The sequence below is a fragment of the Manis pentadactyla genome, chromosome 13, assembly GCF_030020395.1.
Source record: "Manis pentadactyla isolate mManPen7 chromosome 13, mManPen7.hap1, whole genome shotgun sequence".
Taxonomy (NCBI): domain Eukaryota; kingdom Metazoa; phylum Chordata; class Mammalia; order Pholidota; family Manidae; genus Manis; species Manis pentadactyla.
In genome coordinates, this window is record NC_080031.1 from 106,927,816 (window position 1) to 106,942,345 (window position 14,530).

The 14,530-nt window shown below is 46.1% G+C and overlaps 1 protein-coding gene across 3 annotated transcripts in view; it reads right to left on the minus strand.

Moving 5' to 3' along the window:
* Window positions 1-14,530, minus strand: part of JAKMIP2 (janus kinase and microtubule interacting protein 2) — a 177,109-nt gene that overhangs the window by 65,478 nt on the left and 97,101 nt on the right. For all 3 annotated transcript variants that reach the window (XM_036894611.2, XM_036894606.2, XM_036894598.2), the window contains exon 2: window positions 12,225-12,501. In XM_036894611.2, coding sequence (XP_036750506.1) covers window positions 12,225-12,353 — 129 coding nt within the window. In that variant the 5' untranslated portion in view covers window positions 12,354-12,501. The remainder of the gene's footprint in view (window positions 1-12,224; window positions 12,502-14,530) is intronic.

Sequence of the window (14,530 nt, forward strand, 5' to 3'; positions counted from 1 at the left end):
CACAGTGAGTGGCATAGACATTCAGCATCACCTACATCATCAGATGGGCTTCCCACTGCAGGTCCTCTGCTCACTGCGCCACTGGGAGCAAAGGACTGAAATGGGAAGAACTCATTTTCTTTCCCAGAGAAATCAGGAGAGTGGCTGCACACCTCTGTCCCAGCGGCAGGGAGGCCCGTGGCAGTGCTCTGCAGCCTGCAGGCTGCTCCAATGCTGGCAACTCGGGCCTGGAGCTGATTCCGGTGACCCATCCCCCAGGCTGCCTGCTGCCTCTCCCCAACGGTGGCTTCATCCCATCCCTGTGCCTTTGGGGTTCACCTGCACTGCAGGCTGCCTGTGTGGAGAGTAGGATGCCCTGGGAATGAGGTGGGGGATTTCACATCTCACAGCAATCCCTGGCGGGCTCACACGTCCTATGCAGCGCATTGCAGCCTTACAGTGTCCAGAGGCAGCAAATAGAGGAAAATGAGACAGACCTAGGTGCAAATCCTTTCTCTGCCCGGGCTGGGCATTCCCCACCTAAATAGATTATGTCAGCACCTCATGCCATGGAGTCACTTGGGATGTCTTAAAAAGGGATCATGAGGCGGATGGGCGGAAGATGGCGGCGTGAGTAGAGCAGCGGAAATCTCCTCCCAAAACCACATATATCTATGAAAATATAACAAAGACAACCCTTCCTAGAATAAAGACCAGAGGACACAGGACAATATCCAGACCACATCCGCACCTGAGAGAACCCAGCGCCTCGCGAAGGGGGTAAGATACAAGCCCCGGCCCCGCGGGAGCCGAGCGCCCCTCCCCCCAGCTCCCGGCGGGAGAAGAGCAGGCAGAGCGGGAGGGAGACGGAGCCCAGGGCTGCCGAGCACCCAGCCCCCGCCATCCGGGCCAGAGTGCAGGGCCCTCGATACTGGGAAAACAGGGCAGCAAGAACAGTGAGCAGGCACTGGAGGCTGGGCGACAGAGGACATTTTTTTTTTTGCTTTTTTGCTCTTTTGTTTTGGCGAGCGCTTTTTGGAAGTCTTAAAGGGATAGGGACCCCAATACTAGGGAAACAGGGCAGAAAGACCAGTGAGCAGAGGCCTGAGGCTGGCAGCGGAGAATAAAGAAAAACGAACGACCACCTTTTTTTTTTAATTAAAAAATTTTTTTTTTTTTTTTTTTTTTTTTTTTGGTGGTCGTTGTTTTGTTTTGGCGGGTGCTTTTTGGAAGTCTTAAAGGGGCAGGGCGGGTCACTTAATCCAGAGGTAGGGAATCCGGGATCTCTGGGCACCCTAACCCCTGGGCTGCAGGGAGCAGGGAGGCCCCTTACGGAGATAAATAGCCTCCCAGCAGCTCCCCCTCCAACGCGACTCCACCATTTTGGAGCAGCTGCCCGAGCCAGGCCACGCCCACAGCAACAGCGGAGATTAACTCCATAGCAGCCGGGCAGGAAGCAGAAGCCCTGTCTGCGCGCAGCTGCGCAGCACAAGCCACTAGAGGCCGCTGTTCTCCCAGGAGAGGAGGGCCACAAACCAACAAGAAGGGAAGTCCTTCCAGCCGTCACTCGTCCCAGTTCTGCAGACTATTCCTATCACCATGAAAAGGCAAAGCTACAGGCAGACAAAGATCACAGAGACAACACCAGAGAAGGAGACAGACCTAACCAGTCTTCCTGACAAAGAATTCAAAATAAGAATCATAAACATGCTGACAGAGATGCAGAGAAATACGCAAGAGAAATGGGATGAAGTCCGGAAAGAGATCACAGATGCCAGAAAGGAGATCGCAGAAATGAAACAAACTCTGGAAGGGTTTATAAGCAGAATGGATAGAATGCAAGAGGCCATTGATGGAATTGAAATCAGAGAACAGGAACGCATAGAAGCTGACATAGAGAGAGACAAAAGGATCTCCAGGAATGAAACAATATTAAGAGAACTGTGTGACCAATCCAAAAGGAACAATATCCATATTATAGGGGTCCCAGAAGAAGAAGAGAGAGGAAAAGAGATGGAAAGTATCTTAGAAGAAATAATTGCTGAAAACTTCCCCACACTGGGGGAGGAAGTAATCAAACAGACCATGGAAATACACAGAACCCCCAACAGAAAGGATCCAAGGAGGACAACACCAAGACACATAATAATTAAAATGGCAAAGATCAAGGACAAGGAAAGAGTGTTAAAGGCAGCTAGAGAGAAAAAGGTCACCTATAAAGGGAAACCCATCAGGCTAACGTCAGATTTCTCAACAGAAACCCTACAGGCCAGAAGAGAATGGCACGATATATTTAACACAATGAAACAGAAGGGCCTTGAACCAAGGATACTGTATCCAGCACGACTATCATTCAAATATGACGGTGGGATTAAACAATTCCCAGACAAACAAAAGCTGAGGGAATTTGCTTTCCACAAACCACCTCTACAGAACATCTTACAGGGACTGTTCTAGATGGGAGCACTCCTAGAAAGAGCACAGCACAAAACACCCAACATATGAAGAATCGAGGAGGAGGAATAAGAAGGGAGAGAAGAAAAGAATGTCCAGACAGTGTATATAACAGCTCAATAAGTGAGCTAAGTTAGGCAGTAAGATACTAAAGAGGCTAACCTTGAACCTTTGGTAACCACGAATTTAAAGCCTGCAATGGCAATAAGTACATATCTTTCAATAGTCACCCTAAATGTTAATGGGTTCAATGCACCAATCAAAAGACACAGAGTAACAGAATGGATAAAAAAGCAAGACCCATCTATATGCTGCTTACAAGAAACTCACCTCAAACCCAAAGACATGTACAGACTAAAAGTCAAGGGATGGAAAAACATATTTTAAGCAAACAACAGTGAGAAGAAAGCAGGGGTTGCAGTACTAATATCAGACAAAATAGACTTCAAAACAAAGAAAGCAACAAGAGATAAAGAAGGACACTACATAATGATAAAGGGCTCAGTCCAACAAGAGGATATAACCATTCTAAATATATACGCACCCAACACAGGAGCACCAGCATATGTGAAACAAATACTAACAGAACTAAAGTGGGATATAGACTGCAATGCATTCATTCTAGGAGACTTCAACACACCACTCACCCCAAAGGATAGATCCACTGGGCAGAAAATAAGTAAGGACACGGAAGCACTGAACAACACAGTAGAGCAGATGGACCTAATAGACATCTATAGAACTCTACATCCAAAAGCAGCGGGATATACATTCTTCTCAAGTGCACATGGAACATTCTCCAGAATAGACCACATACTAGGCCACAAAAAGAGCCTCAGAAAATTCCAAAAGATTGAAATCCTACCAACCAACTTTTCAGACCACAAAGGCATAAAACTAGAAATAAACTGTACAAAGAAAGCAAAGAGGCTCACAAACACATGGAGGCTTAACAACACGCTCCTAAATAATCAATGGATCAATGACCAAATCAAAATGGAGATCCAGCAATATATGGAAACAAATGACAACAACAACACTAAGCCCCAACTTCTGTGGGACACAGCAAAAGCAGTCTTAAGAGGAAAGTATATAGCAATCCAAGCATATTTAAAAAAGGAAGAGCAATCCCAAATGAATGGTCTAATGTCATAATTATCGAAATTGGAAAAAGAAGAACAGATGAGGCCTAAGGTCAGCAGAAGGAGGGACATAATAAAGATCAGAGAAGAAATAAATAAAATTGAGAAGAATAAAACAATAGCAAAAATCAATGAAACCAAGAGCTGGTTCTTTGAGAAAATAAACAAACTAGATAAGCCTCTAGCCAGACTTATTAAGAAGAAAAGAGAGTCAACACAAATCAACAGTATCAGAAACGAGAAAGGAAAAACCACGACGGACCCCACGGAAATGCAAAGAATTATTGGAGACTACTATGAAAACCTATATGCTAACAAGCTGGGAAACCTAGGAGAAATGGACAACTTCCTAGAAAAATATAACCTTCCAAGATTGACCCAGGAAGAAACAGGAAATCTAAACAGACCAATTACCAGCAACGAAATTGAAGCGGTAATCAAAAAACTACCAAAGAACAAAACCCCCGGGCCAGATGGATTTACCTCGGAATTTTATCAGACATACAGGGAAGACATAATACCCATTCTCCTTAAAGTTTTCCAAAAAATAGAAGAGGAGGGAATACTCCCAAACTCATTCTATGAAGCTAACATCACCCTAATACCAAAACCAGGCAAAGACCCCACCAAAAAAGAAAACTACAGACCAATATCCCTGATGAACGTAGATGCAAAAATACTCAACAAAATATTAGCAAACCGAATTCAAAAATACATCAAAAGGATCATACACCATGACCAAGTGGGATTCATCCCAGGGATGCAAGCATGGTACAACATTCGAAAGTCCATCAACATCATCCACCACATCAACAAAAAGAAAGACAAAAACCACATGATCATCTCCATAGATGCTGAAAAAGCATTTGACAAAGTTCAACATCCATTCATGATAAAAACTCTCAGCAAAATGGGAATAGAGGGCAAGTACCTCAACATAATAAAGGCCATCTATGATAAACCCACAGCCAACATTATATTGAACAGTGAGAAGCTGAAAGCATTTCCTCTGAGATCGGGAACTAGACAGGGATGCCCACTCTCTCCACTGTTATTTAACATAGTACTGGAGGTCCTAGCCACGGCAATCAGACAAAATAAAGAAATACAAGAAATCCAGATTGGTAAAGAAGAAGTTAAAATGTCACTATTTGCAGATGACATGATACTGTACATAAAAAACCCTAAAGACTCCACCCCAAAACTACTAGAACTGATATTGGAATGCAGCAAAGTTGCAGGATACAAAATCAACACACAGAAATCTGTGGCTTTCCTATATACTAACAATGAACCAACAGAAAGAGAAATCAGGAAAACAACTCCATTCACAATTGCATCAAAAAAAATAAAATACCTAGGAATAAACCTAACCAAAGAAGTGAAAGACTTATACTCTGAAAACTACAAGTCACTCTTAAGAGAAATTAAAGGGGACACTAACAGATGGAAACTCATCCCATGCTCGTGGCTAGGAAGAATTAATATCGTTAAAATGGCCATCCTGCTCAAAGCAATATACAGATTTGATGCAATCCCTATGAAACTACCAGCAACATTCTTCAATGAACTGGAACAAATAATTCAAAAATTCATATGGAAACACCAAAGACCCCGAATAGCCAAAGCAATCCTGAGAAAGAAGAATAAAGTAGGGGGGATCTCACTCCCCAACTTCAAGCTCTACTATAAAGCCATAGTAATCAAGACAATTTGGTACTGGCACAAGAGCAGAGCCACAGACCAGTGGAACAGACTAGAGAATCCAGACATTAACCCAGACATATATGGTCAATTAATATTTGATAAAGGAGCCATGGACATACAATGGCGAAATGACAGTCTCTTCAACAGGTGGTGCTGGCAAAACTGGACAGCTACATGTAGGAGAATGAAACTGGACCATTGTCTAACCCCATATACAAAAGTAAACTCAAAATGGATCAAAGACCTGAATGTAAGCCATGAAACCATTAAACTCTTGGAAGAAAACATAGGCAAAAACCTCTTAGACATAAACATGAGTGACCTCTTCTTGAACATATCTCCCCGGGCAAGGAAAACAACAGCAAAAATGAGTAAGTGGGACTATATTAAGCTGAAAAGCTTCTGTACAGCAAAAGACACCATCAATAGAACAAGAAGGATCCCTACAGTATGGGAGAATATATTTGAAAATGACACATCCGATAAAGGCTTGACGTCCAGAATATATAAGGAGCTCTTACGCCTCAACAAACAAAAAACAAATAACCCAATTAAAAAATGGGCAGAGGAACTGAACAGACAGTTCTCCAAAAAAGAAATACAGATGGCCAACAGACACATGAAAAGATGCTCCACATCGCTAATTATCAGAGAAATGCAAATTAAAACTACAATGAGGTATCACCTCACACCAGTAAGGATGGCTGCCATCCAAAAGACAAACAACAACAAATGTTGGCGAGGCTGTGGAGAAAGGGGAACCCTCCTACACTGCTGGTGGGAATGTAAGTTAGTTCAACCATTGTGGAAAGCAGTATGGAGGTACATCAAAATGCTCAAAACAGACTTACCATTTGACCCAGGAATTCCACTCCTAGGAATTTACCCTAAGAATGCAGCAATCAAGTTTGAGAAAGACAGATGTACCCCTATGTTTATTGCAGCACTATTTACAATAGCCAAGAATTGGAAGCAACCTAAATGTCCATCAATAGATGAATGGATAAAGAAGATGTGGTACATATACACAATGGAATACTACTCAGCCATAAGAAAAGGGCAAATCCAATCATTTGCAGCAACATGGATGGAGCTGGAGGGTATTATGCTCAGTGAAACAAGCCAAGCGGAGAAAGAGAAATACCAAATGATTTCACTTATCTGTGGAATATAAGAACAAAGGAAAAACTGAAGGAACAAAACAGCAGCAGAGTCACAGAACTCAAGAATGGACTAACAGGTACCAAAGGGAAAGGGACTGGGGAGGATGGGTGGGTAGGGAGGGATAAGGGGGGGAGAAGTAGGGGGTTATTAAGATTAACATGCATGGGGGGGTAGGAGAAAAGGGAGGGCTGTACAACACAGAGAAGGCAAGTAGTGATTCTACAACATTTTGCTATGCTGATGGACAGTGACTGTAAAGGGGTTTATAGGGGAGACCTGGTACAGGGGAGAGCCTAGTAAACATAATATTCGTCATGTAAGTGTAGATTAGTGATAGCAAAAAAAAAAAAAAAAAAAAGGGCAGTTCCTGTGTGGTAACCTCCAACGAGTTCTACACAAGGGTATAAAGGGCATATAAAAGTGTAGGCAAAGGGTCTGTTTGTGTTTATACAGAGGATCAAAGCCTAATTGGGCTACCCCGAAAATGAACTAAGATACGATATGAAAAAGAACTTCCAACACCAGCACTCTCTGGAAGACTCATGCCAGAAGATGATCATCAAAAAACCCCAACAAAGATCCACGCACTGCTACAGCTGTAGATGCACTCATCCCACCAGTTCCTGGACTTGCCATGGGAATGAGGAAGGAGATATCTAAGCTGGCCTGTGCATACAGTAAAACAACAAATTTGACTGGATCTATACTGTTGGAACTCAACCAAGAATTTGGAGAAGTGCAAATTGTAGCGCTCCAAAGTCTTACAACTACAGACTATTTACTGTTAAAAGAACATATGGCATGTGAACAGTCCCCAGGAATGGGTTGTTTTAATTTGTCTGATTTCTCTCAGACTGTTCAAGTTCAGTTGGACAATATCCACCATATCATAGATAAGTTTTCACAAATGCCTAAGGTGCCTAACTGGTTTTCTTGGTTTCACTGGAGATGGCTGGTAATTACAGATATGCTTTGGTTATGTAACTATACTCCTATTATGTTAATGTGTGTGTGTAATTTAAGTAGTAGCTTAAAACCTATACATGCTGAAGTTACTCTACAAGAAGATATGTCAAAGAAATAATCAATCTTCCCATGTTTTCTTCCGCCTGCTACTTCTATAGCTTTTCTTCTTCCTTCCTAATTACAACCCTTAAATAGAATTCGTGCCTCATATCAAATTTACCGAGTATCATAATTCTTCCAAGTGGTAAAGATACCTCAAGACAAATGCTGGGCATAGAAGCCACAGGGCATAAATATGCAAAGGAGTAAAAAGCTAACCTTTTCAAACAATAAGGCTTCCCTCTCACTTACCAACTTCACATTTCCCTGTATGGCCCCGGAACATGACTGGTTAGCCAGAGATGGGTAAGATTCCTCAAGGGAGGAACAACCTAAGACAGGCAAAGTCGCAGGGGGGCCATCAGGTGAGAAATTGGGGATCAACAGAGGTGAGGCTTAGAACCTCACCCCCCCTGTTCTGAGAGAAATCTTCTGCATCCGTGGATGTTTTATTGCCCTGGTCTAGCTTGGATTAACACATAGTCTACAGGCACACACCTGATCATCTACATTTGCTCTCTTACAACACTAAACTATGTTTTCTACCTTTATCTTATGTCTACCTACCACTTCAGCATTTTAATAAAAATAATAATAATAATAAAGAGAGAAATGTGGTATCCACATATAAATCAAGTATAAAAATCAAATCAGTATTCATATTTGAACTGACTGTTTATAGTTCATAATGCATGAGCAAAACCAAAAGTTTCTGTGATGACTGCCCTTGTACTGTGCACCATGTAACTTATTCACTATGTAAGAATTTGTTCTCCATGTAAGAACTTGTTCGTTATGCTTCAGAAGATTGGAGACTGATGAAAATTAGGCTTGGGGTGGATTGATGATTGTGCATTGAACATTGACTCCCCTATACAGAATTTTATTGTTGTTAACAACCATTTGATCAATAAATATGAGAGATGCCCTCACACACACACACACAAAAAAAGTACACACTTCCAATTGTAAAATAAATAAATAACCAGGATGTAATGTATAGCATAAGGAATATAGTCAAAATATTGTAACAACTTGGTATGGTGATAGCTGGTACCTAGAATTATCATGTATATAAATGTTGAATCACCGTGTTGTACACCTGCAACTAATGTAATACTGTGTGTCAACTACCCTTCAATAAAAAATAATTATCTAAAAAAAAAGGGATCATGAAAATCATGATCCATTCAACAAGCAGAACTGAGCACCTGCTCCATGCCAGGCAGCTCTCCAAGCACAGGGGCACCTTACTTGGGGGACACCTTAAGCAGACATGGTCTCTTACCCATACAGAGCTCACATTTTATTGGGAAGGAGACAGCAGGCAATAAATGAGAAAATAAACAAGATAACTTCAGACAGTATGGATTCTATTATGAAAATACAACAGGGTGCTATGGCAGAGCAAATGCAAGTGTTCCCTAGGTCAGGAGCTCAGGGGAGGTCTGCCACCTGGAAGACCTTGAGAACTATCCCAGTGTGGGAAGGGCGACAGTGGGCAGTGCCTTTCCTGGTGAATCCGTACCACTGTGGAAGGTCCATGGCCCTTCTACCCCGTCCACAATCCACTCATTTTATAGAGGTGCATGTGCAGGCCCAGGAAGGACAGGTCACGCAAAGGCCCCATTCTGTGCCCCTTCCTGTCCACCACACAGCCCCCACAGTTCCACCCTCTTGGCCCTTATGCCTGGAGTCCAGTCAACATGACCTGCTTATTTGTACGTTTATGCCCATGGAAAATCGTTTAGATAATTTCTATATAAGTCGACTATGTCTAGTTTCATTTACCTGCGGTAGAAATGCAGATGGTACGTGAGAAGGATATGGGTATGTCCCCCTTACCCCTACTAGTTTTTTTTAGAAATCTGCATAATAGTGGAAAGAAAAGTACTGATATTCTCTCTTCCTCTGCCTAAGGTTTCCAGGTTTTTCACGTTTCTAAAGAGAACAGGCTTTGCAAGACATAGAAACAACCTGAGTGCCCATCAATGGATGAACGAATAAAGAAAACGTGGTAGATGTGTAAAACTTGAATATGATACTGCCATCTGCAACAACACAGATGGACCTTGAGGGCATTAAACTAAGTGAAGTAAGTCGGACAGAGAAAGACAAATATTGTATGACCTCACTTACATGTTGAATTAAGAACAAAAAGAACTCGCAGATACAGAGAACAGACTGGTGGCTGCCAGAGGCAGGGGTGCGGTGGAGGAAATGGGTGAGGGTGGTCAGAAGGGACAAACCTCCAGGTAAGATGCACACGTTCTGGGGAGGTGATGCGCAGCAGGGCAACTGCAGTCAGTACAGTACTGTGCATCTGAAAGTTGGGAAGAGAGCAGATCTTAAAGGTTCTCATCAAAAGAAAAATAATTGTGTCCCTTAGTGATGGATGTCGGTTAAACATTATTGTAATCATTTCATAAAATATATGAATATCTAATCATTGTGTTGTACAACTGCAAGTGATACAATGCTCTATGTCCATTACATCTCCATAAAACTAGGGAAAAAGAAAAAAGACTGATGGAGGAGAGGAAGGGGAGTGCAAGAACTAGTTCTGCCTCCTCTTGGCACATGGCTCAAGGTGCATCACCTCACTTCACCGAGCCTCAGTATCCCTATCTGTAAAAGAGGGATAATAACAGTGCCCACCTCAGAGGGCAGTGGTGAGGATGAAATGAGAAAATTGAATTATAACACTTAATATGCTTAATATAAACTAACCGCTCAAGGACAAACACACTCCCACTTGCCCTTATGAAGCAGACGCTGCGATTACCCCAGGCGACAGCGGAGGAAAGGACAGCAGAGGAGGGTCTCATGACCTGCCCGGGGTCACGCAGACGCAAGCGAAGAGAGCTGGGGCTGTGCCAGGATGACGTGCACTTACCACAGGGTGACAGCGAGTAAACGCTGGGCAAGGTGCAGCTGCACACATGGTCAGCCAGAGCGGTCAGGGCCCTGCCCGATCCGCAGTGCGCTCTGTGAGCGCCACCGGGATGAGTCGTCCTGCAAAACGAGTGACGCTCCGCTGTCCCGACGGCTGCCACCCTCTGGCTTGTCTACTCCCCAGCAGCTCCTCAGTCATTTTATCGTCACAGCCTCGGAGCCGGCACGGTGTGAACTCACCGCTTGGCGCTGTTCACAAACTCTCCCCTAAAGCCTGGGCCTTTGGAAACACCGTCACATTTACTTTAATAAAGCTGCTTTATGACTGGCTTGTCCTCTAAATTCCCTTTGCTCTTTGGGGAAGGCCGCCAACAGGCCAAGGGGCTTTGCTTTAGTCCCTGGGCTGAGATTGTAATTCACAGCCATGGAGAAGGAGGTGGGGGGCGGCCAGCAGGAGGAAGGATAAGGGCAGCATCTTATTCAAGAGGCTGGCTTCCAAGTTCCCGTCAGAGGAAGGGGAGATTACGCCTGACATGCCAGCTTAGATGCCGGTGCCAGGCAGTGGTTGGTCTGCGGGGTCTCTGCCTCTTTGAAATCGCACGAGTTTGCTCCTCTCTAGATGAGCAGCAGTTACGGTCACCAGTCCCGGGCCGACACGCTTCTTCCTATGAACGTAGTTTGTCATCCTGTTGTTACTACAATTGAAGGGGTGCACCCCTCTTGAAACATCACGCTGCCCCGGGGAGAGTTAAGGCCGGTGAACGGCTCACAGATTGCCCGGCCTGGCAGGAATCGTGGAGCGGACCGTCTGTCAGCAGGACGGCGGAGAACCACGTCCGCAAGGACCGCTGGACTGCTCGCTAGAGACGCGAGTCCCGTTCCTCACCCTGCCCACTCGACCAGCATCCTCGGATCGTGGGGCCTCAAGTTTCCCTAAGTCCCCCCAGGCCCTTCTCATGCACAGTGGTGCCTGAGCGACACAGATACAGAGAAAGAGACTCGGTCATCTGGAGCGCAGATCGAGACACTGGGATGCTTAAGTATGTCTGCAAGGAGAGATGGAGACAACGCCCGCAGATCTTCCGACTCTCAAACGAATGTTTCTGCTTTTGTTTTTGTTTTTTTATGAACTTACATTCCTTTTGGCCTCAGAGAAATGATTTCCTTCGCAGGCTTTGCACTGGGGTCTGGTTACCCAAGGCTGACTCTTAGCTGAGATGGGAAGCAAGGGGCTTTGGCAGATCCAGGTTTAGTGGGGCTGAAAACAGATTAATAGATTTTGGGGAAAATAGCTAATTAGAATTTAATAGTAACGTCAAGGAAGAAGAGGTGGATAAAAAAGAATAAGGATAATTGTTGGTTTGTGATCTATAGCTCGATCAGGAATATCTTACTATACAAAGAGTCACCTCCATAAGGCAACTCTCTGCTGACACGGAGAGAGGTAGGAGATAGGCAGAAGAAGAACGGTAGAAGCCAGGGAAGGCTTTTGAGCAGCAGTGACCTGATGGGCACCTTTCAGAACGATGACTCTCAGGGCCGCAGGGGAGGACGCTACAGAGGGCAGGTGGGCCTTGCCCAAGGCCATGTACCCGTGAGCGGAGGGGAGGGGGCCGGGGGGCTCTCTCAGTTTCTGCATCTCATGACCATGTTATTCTCACCTCCTGTGCTCACTGACCTCCTGCCACGTGCGGGACAGTCCGCGGGCACAGGGGTGGCGCCCTCCCGGCAGCTGGGGGGGAGGAGGCCGGGGGCAGGGCAGCAGGCAGAGCCGGGCAGGGCTGCCCCCCGAGCCGTGGCCGGGCCGCCCGCACTCACCTTGGACTTCTCCTGGTGCAGCTCGATCTGGATGTCGGTGAGCTTGGTCCTGAGGTCTTCGTTGGCAGCCTGCAGGGCGACCGTGAGCGCCTCGGGCTTCTCGCCCTTACTGCGCCCTTTCTTGGACATTGTTCCTTGCTGAGTGGGGTCTGCTGGTTTTTAATTCCTCTCAGACGGGAGCTGCCATGTTACTGCTCCTCACCCCCGCGTGTGGTGTTGCAGCAGCTACTGCGTGGCGCTCCTGGGGAAGCCCTCCTCGGCCGCCGCCCTGGAAGCCCTGGGAGGCAGAGATGGCAGTTACTGTGTGACAACGACCTGGGCCGAGTGCCAGGCAGCTACTGTCGCCGGGGGCCGCCCGCGGGGTCCTCGCCCTGAGGGCGCCTGCGTCCAGGCCTCCGTCCACCCGCAGGTGAGCTTGGAGTGATCTTCCCAGAGGGCCGGTCTGGTCAGGCCAATACCCTGCTTGAAGTCTCTCAAAGACCTGCGCACGTCTGAGGGTGTCCCTCCCGTCTCAGGATGCTTTTGATGCCCAAGCCTGCCCTTTCTCCCAGCCCAGTCTCCTCCGGTTCAGTCACTTACGCCCTAGCCGTAAGAAACGTCTTTTAATTTCCTGACCCTCTCTTCCCACGAGGACTTTTCCCACTCCATCTATCTGTCCAGCCTCCTCACGTGGTCCTTCCTTGTATCCTTAGCCTCACACGCTGCCACACACCCAGTTCAGCCTGTCTTTTATGACACCTTCAGGTCTTAGCTTCCGTATCAGTTCCTGCCCAGCGGTACCCTTACGTCCTTACGTGCCCTTAACTGCAGTCACCTCCATGAATCTGTAAACCTTCTGAGGGCAGGAACGTGCTGTTCTTATTTACAATTTACTTCTCGGAATCCATCATACGGCTTGGGACATACCAGCTACTTAATTAGTATTTGTGAGAAGAAGTCACAAATGTGATAACTGCATGGCTGCATCCTCGAGAGCCCCAGCTGGAAGAAAAGCCTCCATATGAAGAGTCATACTATGGATAACTGGGAAGTACTGGGCTAACGGGGTCCCGCACTCATCCACTCAGTCAGTCGTGTTACAAGTCCTTCTGCATGCTGGGCTATGTACAGTATGTTGGAACTGAAAATTAGTTGCAAAACAACAATAAAAAAAAAAGCAACAAAATGTCTACCTCTGTCATCTGCTCACCATCAGCATCATCTACCTGATGGCTGCCATCAAAAGATAAACGCTAGCTGTGGGAGCAGCAGACAAGGACTCCTGACAGGTGAGAAAGGGAGGCGGGCTGGCCTGGAACCTGAGGAGTGGGTGGCATGGTGACCCGCGGAGAAACAGGTGAAGCCTCCTGTGTGGAAAAGACAGCAGGTGTGCAGCAAAGAGAAAGCCCAGTGACTATTCAATGGGAAAAACGGGGTCTAGTTAACTGCAAACCAGAATAGGTTGACTGGCACTAATGCTAGAAAGGATGCCTAGAAATGGTAAATGGTGGGAGACCTGGAGTGCCAACCTTAGAATTATGGATTTTTTTTTCTTTTTTTTTGCAGTAAGCACGGGATCGCTGCTGACCGTACTGGCAGGCAGCTGCCTCAACACAGCAAGCAGCCCCTTGGTGTGCTTGCTCAGGGGCAGAGTTGGGAGAGAAGAGAGGCAGGGAGGCCGGACAGAGCGCTGCTGAGCTTGCTGACGTGAAGGATGATGAAGGACCACGCAGAAAGAGGACTGAAAACAAGAAGGGCACATCTTGATTCTAAATTCGTAAATGCTTAGTAGGAAAAGGGTGAGGAGAAAGTGAAGGTTCCTGTGGCCAGGATTCTCACCTGGCCCTGGTCCCTCGCTCGCTACACACACGTGGGCAGTACCTTGTTACTGACTCTACTAAAGAGCTCCGCCCAGTGCTCCGGGCTGCACAGCTGCAGCAGAGCAGAGGCTGGAGTGGGGGCAGCTCCGAGGACAGAGACTTGGACGGCTGAGGAGGCGGAGAGGCCCAGAGGCAGGGATGGGCTTGCTGCATGCAGACTGGCTCTGAGTGGACGGGATTCTGTGCCTGACCTGCCACTGTAGGAATAAAGCTGGGTACAAGCGCTTTCACCCTAAGAACGTTCCACTGTCAGTTTTTTAGTCTCACTGAATCCACAGTGAACTTGTCAGGGCTGAAACCCACTAACCTGTTAAAGTCAATGGGACAAACATGATAAGGTACTAGAGAAAGATTCTCAAGAAACCTTTCAGGAAATGGGGCGTTGTGCATGCTGGGGCTTGAGTCCAGGACCAAGGGGAATTCCTCCTGATACCCCAGGTGTTCCTG